Below are 17,424 nucleotides of genomic sequence, written 5' to 3'. Positions count from 1 at the left end.
AGACCAAATAGTGAGTTCATCAGTCTCATCTAGTTAGGGAAAGATAGGGAAGGAAGTCGGCCATGCCCTTTTGAGGGAACCATTCCAGCACTTGCCTGAAGTGATTTAGGTAAATCACAGAAAATCTAATTCAGGATGGCCAGACATGGGTTTGAACCACCATCCTCCCAAATGCGAGTTCAGTGTGCTAACCACTGTGCCACCTCACTCAATCTAACTATTAGGAAAATGTGAAGGCTCAATTCAAGCTGTAGTAGCATAAAAATAATAGTGTCAACAAAAAAATAAAAATCAAATTCAGTGTGATGACAAATATAACAGTACATTAATCACCAAATGTCAACAATTGGAAATGTCTTGTGTAGTACATTTTCTGATATCAAACTGACATAAATTTCATAGTGCCTGACAGGAAACAAATGTTTGTGATCACAGACTGCAGCTCATGGCATCCTAGCAGTAATATTTGATACTGACATTAAAAAATACTAAACTTCACCCAAAAAGGACTTGAAGCCCTGCCCAATGGTACCGAAAGGCCACCATGTCATCGTCAGCCCATAGGTCTCAATGGATGTGGATAGGGAGGGACATGTGGTCAGCACACAGCTCTCCCAGCCATTGATACTGACATTGAGCAGATATAGTTAGAGCGATACAAGGTAATATGTACTGCAGTTGTCTTGTGGAAACCAATTATTTGCCTGGTTACTATGTTCAGCAATATGTATTGCCACCTTCAGATCCATAAAACTGGGCAATTTTAGTTACATCATATAATGCTTAAACCACCTTGTCACATTAGGACTGTACAATATGCAGAAGGAAGTCGAAGCATTACAGTGACATGCCTGGTGTGCTTTGATAATGTATGTACAACTTGGAGTACAAATGGCTTGAACAAGACAGCTAGGTGTGACATCTTGCCTCTTCATGGCTGCAATAGAGTCATCAGACTGTGGTTTAAGCACTGTATGATGTAACTACCAGTGCCCAGTTTTATGGATCTGAACGCAATGGATATTGGCCGAACTAGTAATCCAGTAATTGTGTTAATATATCAATATTGACAAATAAACAGTTTTCACAAGAAGACTACAATAGAAATTTATAGATTGCCTTCTGCACTGAATGATCTTGTCAAATAACCACAACAAGATAATATGTTGTAGAACCACACTGAAAGAAAATTAGTGTTGCATATCAGGATCTACAACTTAGTGGGCACTGTGCTGAACCAGTCTTTGAATGCTGTGCCATAACAATGAGGCTGGAAACACATAAGCTTGGTGGACTGATGTATCACAGGCAGTATATGGAAAAAAATATTAACTTTCATCAAACACAGAGAGAAAATGTTAATTAGGTTATGTAGACTTAAGTGAATGTTCAGTATCCGTGAAGACTTAACATTGTTTTTCTGTAGATTATTATTTATCAAGGACACTAAGTGTTATTGACATTAAGCTTTGGATCAATTCACATAGTAAAATGTTTACTGAGGATTGAATATCATAGAACCATTAAATCTTATTCTTAGACCAAATTTCTTACAACAATTTTAATGTAAAATTGTTAATAAAAGGTTTATCTAACCATGAGGGTCAAACTTTAATGATAAAATTAAGTCAGTTAAGATTGGATCATAAAAGAAACATCATATAGCAGAAACTTGGTCATAGTAGTTAGCAAACTGCCAGGAAGAGATTTTATCACAATTTTTTCACTGTCTTACACATAATTTTCCTCTAAAATAGTATGAGGATAAAATGAAATGCAAGTAGGGACAAAAACAGGCTAGGATATGAGAAAAAAGTACCTTGTGCCATGAAGGAAACCATCTGCCTAATTCAGGTAGCACTTTGTTATTGTTGAGTTAAAACTTCATTCCTCCACAAGTACTGTAAAACCTTCGGACTGTTACAAAAAAAAGTATGATTTATGTTCAAAAATATGATTGAAGTAAGTAATTTAGAAGAACAGTTTGGATAAAGTAAGGAAAAAAGTGGCATACATGTTGCTGAGGTCCAAAGTAATGGCAAAAATTTTGATATGTAAAATCAATTACTTCTCGTTTAAATGACAACATTAATAATTCAACCAAACATCACACCCACTAATAAACAGCAAAATAAAAATGTGTTAAATTTATTTAAAAATGCATGTTTCTCCACTAACAGACATAATTTCAAAAATACAACTCATAACGAAAATATAAAAATCATGTTGCCCCTAAAAAGTAGTAAAACTTGCGCCCATAAAAATCTAATAGTAGTTATAGCTATAATGGTGTCCTTAATGGGGGTTTAAAAGTTTCTACTTTCATAATAGATCTGCCCTTGAAATACCTTCATATGCAGTCAAGCAGTAAGGTATTTTTTTGTACGAGTGATATAAATATGTAGTAATGAAAGGAAAAGGAGAGAGAAAGAGAGAGAAACAAATAAATTGAGTGCAATAGAATAGTCACTTATTTTTTCACAGTACAACTAGCTAAATTCCTCTTATACACGTTTTGCATTTGATTATCTACAGTGAAAGCCATATAAGATCTCAGAAATGAAATCTTGGTAGAATTGAAGAACAAAAACTATCCTGTTGTTGTATTATGCAACATTCAATGGTCTGGATCACAACATTCTACCTCAGAAACTAAAATGTTGGGCAAATGATGGCATCACTTTGTAAGGATGGTGTCTCACTTTCATAATAGAAGGCAGAGGGTCTCTTTGGAAAACTGCATTACAGATATTCAATGAAACATTGGAAGAAAGTGCCTAAAATGTGAAATCCCATGGAGTTCAGTACTGTAGTTTCTCTTGTTCTTAACCTACATAAATGATCTCACAACAGATTCATCAAACCATTAATCTCTATTCACCTGTTCTCTCTGTAGGCTGCCTCTTCTGCCATTCCACCTATAACTGCTGCAAAGTAGTATATTCACTGGAGCTCAAAAAAATATTGCTTAACTATATTTATTAACAGTTTTCAATATACATCGCTAATCAGACAATGCCATTTGCTTTTTTTCAAACTTTTTTTTCTTCAACTTCATAAAACTTAAACGTTCTGTTTCAGTTTCTGTCACTGTGATTTCTAAATAACTAGCCACCCCACCCCCACCTTCTCTGCTCCTAACCTAAATTATGTCTCCTGTATTATCTCACATTCAGGATGACAGCAATTGAAATCCCCATCCAGCCATGCAATGTTAAGTTTTCTGTGGTTTCCCTTAAGGAAACAGGTAGGATGGTTTCTTTGAAAAGGACATTGTCAAATTCCCACCCCATTCTTCCTCAATCCAAGTTTGTATGTAATGATGAAACACTAAATCTTAACCTGCATTCTTTCTGTTTTTAGTGTTTCATCAGGTGCCGCATTCTCCTGCCTATAATGAGGCATGCTCACTGCTGCCACATTTCTATTCCATTTCCTCACTGCTTCTCCCTCCTTTAGATGCTACCTTTGCTTCCGTTCACACCTCCCTTTTCTCTTCCTTTCCCATGTGTCTCTGCCACCTACTCCATTCAACATAACCTCTCACTCTAGTGGGGCTACAGCTCCGGATCAAGAGAGAGAGAGAGACAGTTAGTCTCTTTGGTCCAGAAAAGGACAATATTCTGAAGCTTATCTATATTTTCAGTATTGTGTATGTGCCTATCTACTTCTCAATGCCTCAACTTTGTGGTGAGTGGTTACGTTTACTCCTTGTAGTGTTTGTTTTCTATCCTGCACTTTCCACCACTAGTATATTAACATTGTTTATTCATTCATCTACTGATTACTTTATTGTACTTTTGTGCATGTCACCACATTAATGTAATACCATTTTTTAGTTCCCACAGAATTACATACCTGTTCACCTACTGTTAATGGTACACATAATGTTAATGATGTTTTCTGTACAGCCAACTGGCCAGAGACTTCTAACTGTTATCAGGAATTGCTCCTATTTGAATATACACTGCCTGACAAAAAAGAGACATACCTAGAAGACCTGGTCAAATGTCAATGTAAGTTCATACACATACACACCATTGATGGACATGTAAATGATTGGAACTGAAGCTCTCTGTGACAAGTGGAACAGCCACCAGAGTGCACTGCTTTTGTTCATATTTAATTTTGTTACCAGGCCTGGTAGGGTATATAAGGTGTGTGAATGGCATCAGACGTTAAGTATCTCTGTGAGAGACACAGAGATGCTGTGTTCTTGTGTGAGCACCTAGAGTTTGAAAGAGGCCTCATAGTGGGTCTCCATTTGGTCAGATTGTTCAAATCTTGCAGTATCCAGGTTTGACTGCATGGGAAAGTGAGGGCAGGCATACTCATAATGTAGGTTCTGGTCGACCACATCTGACCACCACAAGGAAGGATTGGCATATTGTACATCAAGGACATTGGTAACCTCTTCACATCTGTGCCTGCCATCCAAGAGTAAGTATTGCACTCCCTGTAACACTGTGTCTCATCCTGCACCTTTGGTCAGAGATTAGAAGTAGATGTTTTAGGGGATTAGTGCTCCATGCATAGGGTGCCATTAAAATAACAACACAAATGGCTGGATTTGCAATGGTGCCATGACTGGGAAGCATGGACTGTTCATGAATAACATCACATTGTATTGAGTGATGAATCACAGCTATGCACTACTCTGGATGACCATCATCAGTAAGTGCGGTGGTGACCTTAGGAGACATCACACTCTTTCAATGTTTTGGAGTGGCACAGGGGTTTTACTTTGGGCATCATGGTGTGAAGAGCCTTTGGATGTGACTACAGGTTTTGGCTGGTAATGATTGAGAGAACTCTGATGGCATAATGGTATGTCATGGACTTCTCATGTGATGGTACTGTGGTACTGTTTTTCAAAGTAAAATGCTCATCCACACATGGTGTGAGATACTCCTGTGCCCAGCAAGATTCACAGATCTGTCCCCAATAGATCATGTATGAAACCAGCTTGGATATCAACATCTTCACAGTGCCAGTATCCTACCCAAGACACCAAGGACCAGTTATGACAATTATGGGCTACCTTACCTCAAAAGAAGAATGTCTTTCTGACACACTTCCCGATGGAATCACTTCATATATCCAGGCCAGGTAGGGAGCAACATCATACTGATAAATGGCTCATACTGTCAAGTTCTTCGTAAATGTGACTCAGATATTGTGATAACTCAAGTAACATCACACACCCTGTCAGTATGTGGTGTTTTATTTCATTTCCTTCTCGCCATCTGCCTGCTTTACTTTCTTTGTCAGGCAGTGTAGTCTGACAAGACAAGTTTGTTATTTGCATGTTAAGTGAGTCATGTTTGTGACAACTCAATATGATGTGGAATGTGTCAATAGATTTACAAATAAGATATATGTTCTTTGTGAAAACATGTTTGTATAAAGTCTATTTATATAATTTGATTTTTCTTTAATTGCAATCTACAATAAAATTTAACAAATGTAGCTGAGTCACATACAGAGATTATCTGTTCAGAATATTTAACCTTGGAATAGACATAGTTGCCTATCGGAAATGATTTCAGTTTGTTTTAAACTTTCATCATTTGCAAGCACCTTTAAATCACAAGGGGAGTTGTCAAATATTTTTATGGCTGCAAGCTTTGCTACTTTCTGTTCAAGAATAAGATTCAGTTGGAGATATTGAGACCATTTTTGTTCCTAGTGTTAGGCCTACTACTGGGAACTTTTTCTCACATTAACATAATCTTTTGCATTAATGAAGTACAGAACACCTACATCATTAGAAATCAATACTACTGTAATTTGGTTCTCACTGAAGACTTTTGTTGCTTGTGGACATAACATCATTACAATAATTTGCATTTCTTTCTGTCCATTTCTGCAATGTAACTAATTTTAACATTATAAAAATTTTATTTTTTTTCCCTAGTTATTCTCACAGAAATGTGTTTTCAAGCAAGATGTTTTTTGTGTCATTTTCATAGGCAAGATGTTTTTTTTTGTCATTTTCATAGGCAAGGGAATGAATGAAATGGTTTATTATCGGTGTAAAAAATATAAAATAAAATTTTGCACTGTCCAAGACAGTGGATTTTATTTTGTTTTATTTTACTTTCTATCAACACACTTTTAGGTATGGTATTTGTAGCAATGCTCTGTTAGCTATAAATTCTTCGATTTTTAGTGTTATCTTTTCATTATTATTGGCCTACAAGTGAGTGAGAAGCTAATTAATTAAACCATTCTTTTATGTACTTGTAGGAAACAGAGAAGGAGGAAGAATCAGAAACACCAGGATTCCCCTTTAAGTTCAAGAAAATGTTTGAATACAACCATAACCGTATCGCAAAGGAACCTTCTTTTTATGAAGCATCCTACAGCAAGGACCAGGAAGAACAGTGAGTGTAAGATTCATGAGAAATAGACCTGTAAATTAAACATGACACAACTCTCAAACTATAATGGAAAACCTGAATGGGAATGTCGAATCATGGACCATGTGCATATACATGCATATGCACCTATATGCTGCCATAATTACAATACTCTGCACAAGTACCCTGGTAAAAGAAGAATTGGGACTGGGTCAAAATAGAGGGAGACTTCAGAAGAAACCATACGGATAAGGGTATAAAATAATTTTAACTTAACAAAAGTGAGAAACAAAGAGATATGTGAAACTGATATTGGGAGGCAGACAGAAAATAGTACAGGTAGGACATAGTGGAGGCAGATATCAAGGGCAGCATGATTGCCTAATGGAACATATTGGAAGGACAGTAACAAACTAGAATTCTACGGCATCAAAGAAAACAGTCTCAGACTATTAAAAGCTTATCTCAACAACCGTAAACAGGTAGTTTGTGTTGGTAAGGAAATGTCAAACATAGAAAATGTTAGAGTAGGTGTGCCTCAGGGATCTGTACTGGGGCCCTTCCTGTTTCTGATAATGATCAATGACCTCCCCACGTTTATTAGATCCACCACTGTATTGTATGCAGATGATACGACTTTTCTCCATAGCAGTAACAGTCTTAATGATCTTAAAACCTGTGCTGAAAATACACTCACTCATGCAGCATATTGGTTCAGAGCAAATAGTTTCCTGCTAAATGAAAATAAAACTCAGCAGATAATCTTCACTCTAAGAGACAAGCCACTATCTGATGACCCTAGTTCTGTTAAATTCCTGGGAGTTTATTTAGACGAAAAGTTATCCTGGGGCCAACATTTAAACTATATTAGTAGTAAACTATCTAGAGTAATTTATTTATTAAGACAACTCAGAAATTGTGTACCTGAAACATACATCAGATCATCTTATTTTGCATTTTTCCAGAGTATAATATCCTATGGCATTATCTTGTGGGGTAACTGTAGTCATATACATGACATCCTATTATTGCAGAAGAAAGCCATTAGGATAATTACAAATTCTTCACATAAGGCTCACTGCAAACCCTTATTTACTAAACAAAAAATTATGACTGTAATAAACCTCTATATATACAATGTCTTAATCTTTACAAAGAAGAACCTACAAGATGTGAAACGTAGAGAAAATGTACATTGTTACAACACAAGAAGCATCAAACACATATACACGCCTTACCACAGACTATCAAAATCAATAAATAGCTATGAAGTCACAGGGCACAAGCTATTTAATAAGCTGCCACATGCCATACAGGATCTTCCTGAACATACATTCAAAGAAAGACTGCATGAATGGTTTATTGCCCACCCATTCTATGATATCAATGAATTCTTCAACTGTAAAATGCAGTAATCTAACAGATGACCCACTGTACATTGATTGCAATATAAGCTAAAATATTTCAGTAGTCAATACCTTATCACACTGTATTATAAATTGTAACTTCATTTGACGTTGTCAATTGCTGTAATGGCCTAAAGACAATAAAATCTTTATTATTATTATTATTATTATTGTATCATTCATTGAAGCTGTTGCCATATGGTGTGGGAGTGGAGCCAGTGGGAAGGAGGGTACTAAATCAGTTATTGAAGTCATTGTTGTGGCATACAGCTTGTTTACACTGGGGGTTCAAGTGGTGATTAGCCACAGTTTGGTAGTAGTTATTCATGCAAGCAGACAGCTGGTTAGTTGTCTTCTCCACACCTTTCTTCTTTTATAGGATACAAAATGCTTGTGACTGGACTGTGGTAGAAGGTGACAGATGCAATATATGACCAATCTTACCCAAGATTCACCTACAAAAAAATGTCCCACATGGTGCAGAATTAGGAGTACGGTTGGTATAAGGACGGATTATGATATTGTGTAGGCTGTGTGGATGACAGAGTACAACTGTGGGTGTTTAGCATGGACTTACACTCATTTCAGTGCACATTGAGTTTGTCAAGGGAATATTAGGGTTTAATGTCTTATTGACAGCATGATCATTAGAGGCTAACAATAGCTCAAAGTGCCAAAAGATGGGTAAGGAAATCAGCCTTGTCCTTTACTAAGCAATTGCTTGCCTTCTGGATTGCTCTATAAGAATCTCTGACCTCCAGAATATGAGTCTAACGTCTTAAAATACAACACCTCACTCGATTAGAGAAACTTTAATCATTGCTAAAGGACGATGTTAAGTTTTCAAGGTCTGGTCCGATGATGAAGGGGTAATAGTAACGGCTTCACAAGGGCTGTGAATGTATTGGTGCCACTCAAGTAACTGGCAAAAGGAAATCTATTTCTGGACTAGTTGAATAGGGTATTGTGTGTTTGTAAATGCTCAGTCAAGGTTACTGATGTGTGTGGCTAACTTCCCCCTTCCACTGCAGACGGTGCCTATAGGTGCCAAGTGTGTACACAGGAACTTCTTTATGTACACTGGGTGACACTGGTAGTTGGTGTGTTGTATGACAACAGATATTTTCATGGATATATATGACCTGTTGAGATCAACAACAATGGAAATACCTCATTGATTGCAAAAGGTTCAGGTGAAGTGGTGAATCAGGGATCAGATGTTAAAGTTTATTCTTGAGCTTGACAGCATGCGAAATGTAAATTAGGAAGTTACCACACATCCTGATGAAATGTCAGTTATTTGTAGAGAATGGTCATAGGAGGTACTTGAGAAGGTAGCAATTTTGCTTATGGAAAATGCAAATAAATAATTAAATCAAAATACATTGAACTAAAATGATGTCCACAGTATTCCAAACCAGACCTTTTGAAACCAGTAAATATTCTGTTAGCAAAATATAGACTTTTGAAATTTTAGGGACCAGTATAGAGCACCATTGAATTTGGTGGGCCACATGGATACCACATGGATTAAATTAAGCACACAGATTTTCCTAGTGTGCAAGACAGTAAATTTTGGAAATGAGAATGTTCTGATGGTAGTATCCCATGGCTCAGATTCCAGCATCCATTCTGTTCAGCTCATCTGTAAGGAGAGACACCTAAAAAGACTATTTGGACATCAAAACAAGAGAAGTGAGGTTGATTTCTAAGATGTTTTTAAATGAAAAGGAAAATTCCATTGAGAATTTTGTTAAATTTATGCAGTGTCATATGAGACAGTCAGTCAAGTACTTTTAGGAGAGACAACTCCTAATATAGTTGATGAAAACAAATTTTAAATAAGAAGAAGAATCCTAGCTTCCAGAGTCAAGCATTTCTGTTTCATAGATGAAAAGAGGCAGTAGCTGTGGGAAGGATGAGTGGTGAAGACATGGATAGATCAATCATATGCCAGGTAGAGGAGGACCCACCATGTATTTTTTTTTTATATAAATTTCATATCATGACATTATACATTGAGTTACATCAGTGAGAAATAAGACTTAGTTTTTCAATAAGTACATTCATATGTACATGAACATCCAGTTTAAGAAAGGTAGATTTACTATAAAAAAACATAAAAAAATTCAAACTGCCAGTGGGTGCTCCAGGTGAAGCTTTCAGGAGATTTATGCATACATTACTAAATATATTAAAGGATACACACTGATGAACCAGGACATTATGAGCACTTGCTTAATAGTGAGTTCAACCTTTGAAATGCCATACAGCAATGTTTATGCATGGCATGCATTCAACAAGTCCTTGGTAGGTTTTCAGATGTATGTGGCACCAATAGTCTATGCTCAGGTTGCACTATTCTTGTAAATTACACACCATTGGTATGTGGATACAGAACTGGTGGCCAATGGCATCCAAGATGTGCCCCATCAGGTTCAGGTCAGATGAATTTAGTGGTCAAGACATCAACGTGAGTCCACTACCGTGTTCCTCAAATCATTGTAACACAACTCTGGCCTTTTCACATGGACAGTTATCCTGCTGTAAGATGCCATTGCACATTCGGGAAGGCATGAAGCATGAAGGGATGCAGATGGAGCACAATAATGGTCTCATAGTCCACAGCTCTCCTGGTGCATCAGTTACTACCACAGGTTCTGTAGACTCCCAAGTGAATCTTCCTGATGGCATAATATTTCCTCTTGCTGTTCTGTGTATGTGGCACAATGCATGTTTTAAGCAACTGTTCACCTGGATGACGGTGTATCCAACATGACCAGTCAATCTGGTGTAACAAAAAATATGGTTCATCTGACCAGGCAACACATTTCCATTAACCCACATACAATCTTGAAGGTCTTGCAGTCATAATTGACAGTGTCATTGAATCAACATAGGGGTTGTCTGCTACAGAGTCCCATGTTCAATAATGTGGACTAAATGGTGTGTTCCAAAAAACCCATGCCAGCACCAGCAATGTACTCTGTTGTCAGATATGCAACAGATTGTCACATGTCCTACTTTGCAAGCCTGTGACCTCTAAATTCTATGATGAGCCACGGATGTTTAACACCTAGTCATCTACTTGTAGTTTCACTCTCATTCATTACTTGTTCACGAGAGTAGCCTGTGAACTGCCAACTAACTTTTCCATTTTTGAGATGTTCATTTCTGTGTGCCATGTCATAATAATCTGCCCTTTGCAAAGTTACATATGTGAGTGGATTTCCCCACTTGCACTTCATATTGTCACTAGAATGATTCCCCATTTGTCTTTGTTCCAATTAATACTTTTCTTACTACATCTGGGTCTGCAACGCCACCAGGTGGCATTAAATCTCGCAGTGGGCAGTAGCCATAATGTTTTCGCTCATCTGTGTAAAATGAAGTAAGCTCTTCAAAGACAAACTTAATGACTGTGTAACACAAGTATGTATATACAATATCAGTTTCTACTAGTAACACAACCAGATATAAGATAAAACATGTACACTGCTGAATGAAAACCAATTAGGGCACCTTACTTCAAGAATAGTATCTAATTATTACTTTAAATATGCTTTACATGTATTGGGGTGATGTAAAATGAAAATTTTTATATAAAAATGTTGTAGAAAAGTTCTTGTAGAATGTAATACTTTTACTTTAAAGGAGAACACTCTCCAAAAAGCAGAAGCATTGAACTGTCAATAGCCACACACAAAAGAAAGAAAAATTACGTGGGTTTTCCTTTGATGAGCTATAGTAAAACACACACACACACACACACACACCTATGCTGCTACATGGTGCCAGCTGAACTAACAGTGCCAAGGCTATATTTTGGGCAGGTTGACTAATTCTGGTGGCGGTAGTCTTGGGTGTGGTGGGTGGAGGGAGAGGGAGGCAGGGAAAAAGACTGAGTTTGGATGGCTAGCAGCTCAGGAGGAGGTGGCCAATTTGCCAACTAGCAATGTGGGAGGGAGGGGTGGCAGGCATATGTGCTGGTACAACTGTAGCAGGTATATAAGCTGGGACAACTGTAGCAGCTGGTAATAAGTGGCAGATGCTGAAGGTGACAGAGGGACATGAATTAAGGGGGGTGATGGGACAGAGGAAGGGGAAACTGTTGGGTGAATGGTGCAAAGTCAGTGGGTTACCTGAAACTGAGGTCAGGGCCATTACAGGAGTGGCGGATGTGTTGTAAGGATACTTCCCACCTGCGTAATTCAGACAAACTGGTGATAGAGAAAAGGATCCAGATGGCTCAGGTAATAAAGCAGCCATTGAAACAAAGCATGCTGTGCTGATCTGCATGTAATGCCACTGGATGGTCAACTTTATCCTTTACAACAGTTTGGCTGTGGCCATTCATCCTGGTGGACAGCTGGTAGGTAGTCATACCAGCAAAAATACTGTGTACTGTTTGCAGCAGATTTGGTATATGACATAGCTGCTTTTGCAGGTGGCCCAGCCTCTGATGGGGTGGGATAAGTTTGTGAAAGGAATGGAGTAGTAGCTACATCTAGAGGAAACATTCCAAGGCTCCCAAAACTCCCAGCCCTTAGTCTGATTCAGGTTCACTCCACATTCCTTCACAACTGCAACACTGTTTCTCCAATCCACTTTACCTGTTCCTCCTCTGCCCAATGTGCTACCTTTCTGGACATTGACCTTCACATCTCTGATGGCTCCATTAACACCCCTGTCCACATTATACCCACTAACTACCAACAGTACCTGCATTTTGATAGCTACTCTCCCTTACACACCAAAGTATGCTTCCCATACAACCTATCCACCCATGGACGATGTATCTGTGATGCCAAGAGCTGCCTTGCTGAGTGTGATTGAATGCCTCACAAAGACCTTCAAAGACAACAATACCTTTGAGACCCAGTCCAAAACAGATTTTCTGCACCTTAGCCTCACCCTTGCCCTCCCCCACAAAAACTCTCATAATCCCCAAGAATGAGCTACAAAGGAGAACCCCCCTCTCATCACCCTATATCATCGTGAACTGGAACAACAGAACCATACCCTTTCCTAGAACTTTGATTATCTCTCATCCTGCCCTGAAATGACAGATGTCTTACCCAATATCTTTTCCATCCCACCAAAAGTTGTATTCCATCACCTACCTAACCTACACACTATCCCAGCCCATGCCACTCCCACACCAACCCCTTACCACAGGGATCGTATCTGTGGCTGACCCAGTTTCAAGACCTGTCCTGCAAACCCATTCAACATATCTTACTCCAGCCCTGTCATAGATTTATCCTACCCCATCAGAGGCAGGGCCATCTGTGAAAGATGTCATTTCATATACCAACTCAGCTGCCGACACTGCACAGCTTTTTATGTTGGTATGACTACCAACCAGCATCCACCAGGATGAATGGCCACTGCCAAACTGTTGCCAAGAACAAAGTTGACCACCCAGTGCCACAACATGCAAGTGAGCACATGTCCAATTTCAGTGCCTGCTTCCCTAGCCAAGCCATCAGTATCTTCTCCACCACCACCAACTTCTCTGAACTACGGAGATGAAGTTATACTTACAACACATCCTCTGCTTCCATAATTGCCCTGGCCTCAGTCTCAGGTAACCTACTGTCTCTACACCCTCCACTCAACAATTTCCCCTTCCTCCATCCTGTCACCCATCCTAATTTATGTCCCCACATCAGCTTCAACATGTGCTACTTCCCACCAGCCACTACAGTTGTGCAGTCCCATATAATTGCCACCCCTCCTACCCTCATTCCTAGTCGATAAATAGGTCACCTCCTTCCAAGCTGCTAGCCACCCACCCCCAGTCCCTCTCCCTGCCTCCTTCTCACTCTACCACCCCCCCTCCCCCTCACCCCCAACACTACTCCCACATCAGAAAAATAGTATTGGCACTCGTAGTTCAGCTGGCACCAAGCAGAAGCATAGACATTTTTATACATGTGTGTGTGTGTGTGTGTGTGTGTGTGTGTGTGTGTGTGTGTGTGTGTTGCATTCTAGCTCATCAAAGGATAACATCGAGAGCTAGTAAGTTTTGTTTCTTTTGTGTGTGCCTATCGACAACTCTGTGCTTCCGCTTTTTGGTGAGTAGTCACCTTTAATCCAAAAGTATTTAAATTGATATAAATGTTTGCTGGGAATAGCTCTTATATTGATCAAATTTTTTTATGTACAAAAATTCATGATGATCTTAATACTGAGACCCAAATGTGTACCTACACAAGTATTAACTTTCCGTTTATTAAATCAAAGTAAGCTTTGTTTGTAGTCTTATGCTAGGTTAACACTCCTTGAAGAAAAAATGGTAGTCAGAGCAAAAATGACAAAGGTATGGGAGACTGATTGGATTAAAGCATTAAATACTAGGAAAGGACAGCTCTATATTTTAGTCAAGAGTTGAAACTCCAGCACCACCGTTATTATAAAATGCTCCTGTCTGGTATTACAAAGGCAAAACACACACTGTGTCCAGTAAATAATATCTTACAAGAATGGGGCAACAACATTTGGAACATTAATCAATAAGAAATGAAGAAAAATAGTGCTCCATGTGATATCATACAACAACAAAATTTTTGTGGCAGAAATGGTGACACTTTTAAACCATTGTCCTCCAAAGTCAGTGATTACTTCTTCACAGCGACAGCAAATGATGCACCAACTAATAAACAGCCAAATACAGATACATCAGATTTACTTGTTCAGATTATGCCAACGGACATTAGGTTCAAAAATACTGCTCCTTAGGTGGTTTAAAAAATCATCTAGTCACTAAAACATTGTACTTCTGGTGACTGTGATGGTGTTTCCAGCAAAATAAATCTAAACCTACATAAATGATCTACCAATGACTTAAAAGGTTGGTTCAGAAACAGTTTTTTTTTTTTTTTTTTTTTTTTTTTGGGTCACATGCATACTTATCAAGGGCCCAAACTCACTCTTATCAGGTGGTAGCTGAGCAGACCTACAAGTGATTTACAGCTAACAGCTCACAAAGATTTATATTATTTTATTTCAGACAAGTAATACCAGGAGGATGAAGTGCAATCTCTAAATGGTGATTAATTACTAAAATAAATTTCAGAAATGAATGATAAGTTAGAAAACATTGTTAATCCATAAAGGCAAGTTGCAATGACCAAAAGAATGTAGAAGTAGCACACTTCTTTGTTGCAAGGATATGATAGTGATGTTGCTTTGTGCCCAGGTTCCATTTGATGCAATACATATGTTTTCTTGTGGCAGAGGAAGAATAAACAAGAAAAGATGGATGGGGCATGAGTCATGCTTGGGTAGCTCAGATGGTAGAGCACTTGCCTGTGAAAGGCAACGGTCCCGAGTTCGAGTCTTGGTCTGACACACAGTTTTAATCTGCCACTCCACTGCAGAGTGAAAATCTCATTCAAGAAAAGAACCATTTTGTTGAATTGGGCAAAACTTTTCTGTTTCTTGTCTGAAGTTTGGACTATAGCATGAAACTTACTCGAGATATCACTCTTCCTCTAAAGGAACTCATTTGCAACTGTGTGCTTTGCATCAGTTAATCTTACACCCTCCACAGTTTCACAAAATGCAGCTTCATTAAAGGCCACCTGAGCCCAACAATCGGTAATTTTGCCCTGTGTGTGCTACTTTATAGCAGCAAGCTCATGTACTCATCTTCTGTACTAACAATAAATCTTGACTAGACTTACACTCCGGCATGCTTCAGTAAGAGAGAATGAGGTGATGAGTATGAAGTAACTACAGTGCCACAGTTCTCATAGTGTTCATACTCATGGAACTACAGTGGGAACAAAAGAAGTCCCATGTAACTTCGTGATGTACCATTGGCATGTTGATTTGTGAAGTGTGCAGCCCACACTTTAGATTCATACTTGCTCCATTTCTGATCTCTAACATATATGACATAAGGATATCTCGGACCTCAGCCATAATCTGGCACTGAAATAATACCAGCAGCAACAGTTGAAAAAATGTACCAGACTTGTACTCAAACATGGATATCAACCTTTATGTGAGTGGCAGAGTTAACCACTTCAGCTATCCCAGCACACTTCTCGTCCAGTCCACATTCTCAACTTGTTGCACATGTAATGTCTGCTGTCCATTACCCTCATTGCTTGCAGCATCAGCTGATTCCTACAAGGGTCAGATGTAGTGTGCATCTGTATTGAAGTTATCAGTATCATGAAAAGATAGTTGCTTCTCACCATATAGTGGAGATGTTGTTGTTGTTGTGGTCCTCAGTCCTGAGACTGGTTTGATGCAGCTCTCCATGCTACTGTATCCTGTGCAAGCTCCTTCATCTCCCAGTACCTACTGCAGCCTACATCCTTCTGAATCTGCTTAGTGTATTCATCCCTTGGTCTCCCTCTACAATTTTTACCCTCCACACTGCCCTCCAGTACTAAATTGGTGATCCCTTGATGCCTCAGAACATGTCCTACCAACCAATCCCTTCTTCTGGTCAAGTTGTGCCACAAACTCCTCTTCTCCCCAATTCTATTCAATACCTCTTCATTAGTTATGTGATCTACCCATCTAATCTTCAGCATTCTTCTGTAGCACCACATTTCGGAAGCTTCTATTCTCTTCTTGTCTAAACTATTTATCATCCATGTTTCACTTCCATACATGGCTACACTCCATACAAATACTTTCAGAAACGACTTCCTGACACTTAAATCTATACTCGATGTTAACAAATTTCTCTTCTTCAGAAACGCTTTCCTTGCCATTGCCAGTCTACATTTTATATCCTCTCTACTTTGACCATCTTCAGTTAATTTGCTCCCCAAATAGCAAAACTACTTTAAGTGTCTAATTGCCTAATCTAATACCCTCAGCATCACCCAACTTAATTTGACTACATTCCATTATCCTTGTTTTGCTTTTGTTGGTGTTCATCTTATACCCTCCTTTCAAGACACTGTCCATTCCATTCAACTGCTCTTCCAAGTCCTTTGCTGTCTCTGACAGTGGAGATAGGCATAATGAAAATGAGCTTTTCCTAACAAGGTCTTCATTGGAGATCCAACAGACACAAACACATGACTGCAGTCTCTGGTTGCTGAGGCCCCACTGAGAGCAGCTGCGCACGATAGGAGACTTAACCAGGTGGTGGAGGTAAGGTGGATGCTGAGGCAGGGAGGAGGAGGGATAGCAGGGTATGGGTGGGGGACAGTAAAGTGCTGCTTGTGGGGGCATACAGGGATGATGTGGAGGGGTGGTACAGTCAGAAGGTTAGATGGAGGGGAGGTTAGTGGAAAAGGAGAGAGGTAAAATGACTGTGTGTGTGTTGGTGGAATAGAGGACTGTATAGTGCTGGAATGGGAACAGGGAAGGGGCTAGAGGCTAAGACCAAAAGTCTAATGGAAGTTGAGGCCAGGAGGGTTATGGGAACATAGGCTATATTGCAGGGAGAGTTCCCACCTACACAATTCAGAAAAGATGGTGTTGGTGGGAAGAGTCCAGATGGCACAGGTTGTGAAGCAGCCATTGAAATGAAGAACATTGTGTTGGCCAGTGTGCTCAGGAATGGGGTGGTCCAGCTATTTGTTGGTCACAGTTCGTCGGTGGCCACACATGTGGACAGACATGCCCACGTAGAATGCAGCAAAGTGGTTGCAGCTTAGGTTGTAAATCACATGACTGGT

At 39.1% G+C, this 17,424-nt stretch overlaps 1 protein-coding gene across 1 annotated transcript in view; it reads left to right on the top strand.

Annotated features, from left to right (window-relative positions):
* Positions 1-17,424, top strand: part of LOC126456045 (anoctamin-4-like) — a 204,925-nt gene that overhangs the window by 73,505 nt on the left and 113,996 nt on the right. Inside the window, exon 7 of the mRNA XM_050091800.1 lies at positions 6,250-6,386. Within this exon, the coding sequence (XP_049947757.1) occupies positions 6,250-6,386 (137 nt within the window). The remainder of the gene's footprint in view (positions 1-6,249; positions 6,387-17,424) is intronic.

This window comes from Schistocerca serialis, chromosome 2 (genome assembly GCF_023864345.2).
Source record: "Schistocerca serialis cubense isolate TAMUIC-IGC-003099 chromosome 2, iqSchSeri2.2, whole genome shotgun sequence".
Classification (NCBI taxonomy): Eukaryota; Metazoa; Arthropoda; class Insecta; order Orthoptera; family Acrididae; genus Schistocerca; species Schistocerca serialis.
Note: the sequence above shows the minus strand (reverse complement) of the source record. Positions and strands in the feature narration are given on the sequence as shown.